Source organism: Passer montanus, unplaced genomic scaffold (genome assembly GCF_014805655.1).
Source record: "Passer montanus isolate IOZ18808 unplaced genomic scaffold, ASM1480565v1 scaffold753, whole genome shotgun sequence".
Taxonomy (NCBI): Eukaryota; Metazoa; Chordata; class Aves; order Passeriformes; family Passeridae; genus Passer; species Passer montanus.
This window is the reverse complement of record NW_024372736.1, coordinates 8,530-11,055: the sequence shown is the minus strand read 5'-3', so window position 1 is coordinate 11,055 and position 2,526 is coordinate 8,530. Positions and strand designations below refer to the sequence as shown.

Genomic DNA, 2,526 nt, shown 5'->3' with positions numbered 1-2,526 from the left:
AAGTGGCAGCAAAGGGGGACCAAAGTGGCAGCAGAGTTGCACCAAAGTGGCACCAAAGTGGCAGCAAAGTGGCAGCAGAGTGGCAGCAAAGTGGCACCAAAGTGGCACCAGAGTGGCAGCAGAGTGGCAGCAGAGTGGCACTAAACTGTCACTAAAGTGGCAGCAGAGTGGGGCCAAAGGGGCACCAGAGTGGCAGCAAAGTGTCAATAAAATGTAACCAAAGTGGCACCAGAGTGGCAGTAAAGTGTCACTAAAATGTCACTAAAATGTCACCTCAAGGAAAACGTGAGCGGGGATTGGGGAGAAATCAGCTGGGACTTGAGTTAAAATGGGGGAAGTTGAGGTGAATTTGAGTGAAAACAGCCAAATCTGACCTGAATTTCCCCAAATCCGACTGGAATCATCCCAAATCTGACCCGAATTTCCCCAAATCTCCCCGAATTCCCCCCAATCTCACCTCCTCCTCGTCCTGCTCGTCCTCCTGGCCGTCGGCGAAGCGCAGCGAGCTGCGGGTCTGAATCTGACCCGAATTTCCCCAAATCTGACCCAAATCTGACCCGAATTTCCCCAAATCCAACTTGAATTCCCCCAAATCTGACTGGTAAAGTGGCTCCAAAGTGGCAGCAAATTGGCACTAAAGTGGCAGCAAAGTGGCACTAAACTGTCACTAAAGTGGCTCCAAAGTGGCAGCAAATTGGCACTAAAGTGGCAGCAAAGTGGCACTAAACTGTCACTAAAGTGGCACCAAAGTGGCAGCAAAGTGGCACTAAAGTGGCAGCAAAGCGAAGCGAGCTGCGGGTCTGAATCTGACCCGAATTCCCCCAAATCTGACCCGAATTCCCCCAAATCCAACTTGAATTCCCCCAAATCCGACCCAAATCCTACAGAAACCCCCCCGCAAATCTGACCTGAATTTCCTCAAATTTGACCCAAATCACCCCAAATCTCCCCGAATTTCCCCAATCTCACCTCCTGCTCGTCCTGCTCGTCCTCCTGGCCGTCGGCGAAGCGCAGCGAGCTGCGGGTCTGAATCTGACCCGAATTTCCCCAAATCTGACCCGAATTCCACCAAATCCAACTTGAATTCCCCCAAATCTGTCCGGAATGTTCCCAAATCTCCCCGAATTTTCCCAATCTCACCTCCTGCTCGTCCTGCTCGTCCTCCTGGCCGTCGGTGAAGCGCAGCAAGCTGCGGGTCTGAATCTGACCCGAATTTCCCCCAAATCTCCCCAAATCCTCAAGAATTGGAGCGAAATCGCCTCAAATTTGAGGTAAATTGGCCTAAATTGGACTCAAATCGCACCAAATTTGACCTAAAACTGACCCAAGTCACCACAAATGTGACCTAAATCACCTCAAATCACCCCAAAACTGACCCAAAAAATCCCAAATCACCTCAAATTTGACCAAAAACTGACTCGAGTCACCACAAATCACCCCAAATTTGAGCCAAATCACCCCAAAACTGACCCAAATCCCACCTGAAACTGACCCAAATAATCCCAAATCACCCCAAACCTGATCCAAATCACCCCAAATTTGACCCCAGTCATCCCAAATTTGATCCAAATCACCTCAAATCGCCCCAAATCCCACCCAAAACTGACCCAAATCCTCTCAAAACTGACCCAAATCACCTCAAATCACCTCAAATCACCCCAAAACTGATGCAAATAATCCCAAATCACCCCAAATCTGATCCAAATCACCTCAAATCGCCCCAAATCCCACCCAAAACTGACCAAAGTCACCCCAAATTTGACCTAAATCACCTCAAATCACCCCAAAACTGATTCCAGTCACCCCAAATCTGACTGAAATTTGACCCAAATTGCCTCAAATCCCACCCAAAAGTGACCCAAGTCACCCCAAATCTGACTCAAATCAGCCCAAAACACTCCTAGGACAACCCCAAATCCCTCAGGACCCCCCAAATCCACCCCAAACCCACCTGGAACCCCCCAAAACCCTCTTAGGACCCCCTAAACCCCTCAGGACCCCCTGTCGACGTCGCTGTCCAGGCCGAAGGGGATGCTGAAGGACACGGCTTGGGACAGGGGGTGGCTGCAGGGGACAAAAATAATGGGGGGGGGGACACCCCAAAAGTGTCACCGAGGTGGCCCCAAAGTGGCCGAGTTCAAATCTGAACCCAAATTGGAGAAAAATCGCCTCAAATTTGAGGTAAATCGGCCCAAATTTGACCCAAATCTGAGCTAAATCGGACTCGGATCGCCCAAAATTGGACCCAAATTTGACCTGAATCACTTCAAATCTGATCCAAATCACCCCAAATTTGATCCAAATTGCCCCAAATCTGAACCAAATCACCTCAAAACTGACTCGTCACCCCAAATCCCCCCAGGACCCCCCAAAATCCCCCCCGGACCCCCTCACCTGAGGGGTCTCTTGCTCCAGCCCTTCCCGAAGGCGTCGCCGTGGGGGAGGGAGGGGGAGTGGGGCAGGAGACCTTTGGGGGGGGGAGAGAGAAATGGGGTCACCCCCAGACCCAAATGAGCCCCCCAGATC

At 51.0% G+C, this 2,526-nt stretch overlaps 1 protein-coding gene across 1 annotated transcript in view; it reads right to left on the bottom strand.

Moving 5' to 3' along the window:
* Window positions 1-457: 457 nt before the first annotated feature.
* The window catches only part of LOC120512582 (calmodulin-regulated spectrin-associated protein 3-like), a gene marked incomplete at its 3' end in the record, with an annotated part of 8,363 nt that continues 6,294 nt past the window's right edge, over window positions 458-2,526 (bottom strand). Inside the window, exons 8-12 of the mRNA XM_039731044.1 lie at window positions 2,395-2,467; window positions 1,999-2,064; window positions 1,141-1,189; window positions 970-1,032; window positions 458-520 (exon numbers count right to left, since the gene is read on the bottom strand). Coding sequence (XP_039586978.1) covers window positions 458-520; window positions 970-1,032; window positions 1,141-1,189; window positions 1,999-2,064; window positions 2,395-2,467 — 314 coding nt within the window. The remainder of the gene's footprint in view (window positions 521-969; window positions 1,033-1,140; window positions 1,190-1,998; window positions 2,065-2,394; window positions 2,468-2,526) is intronic.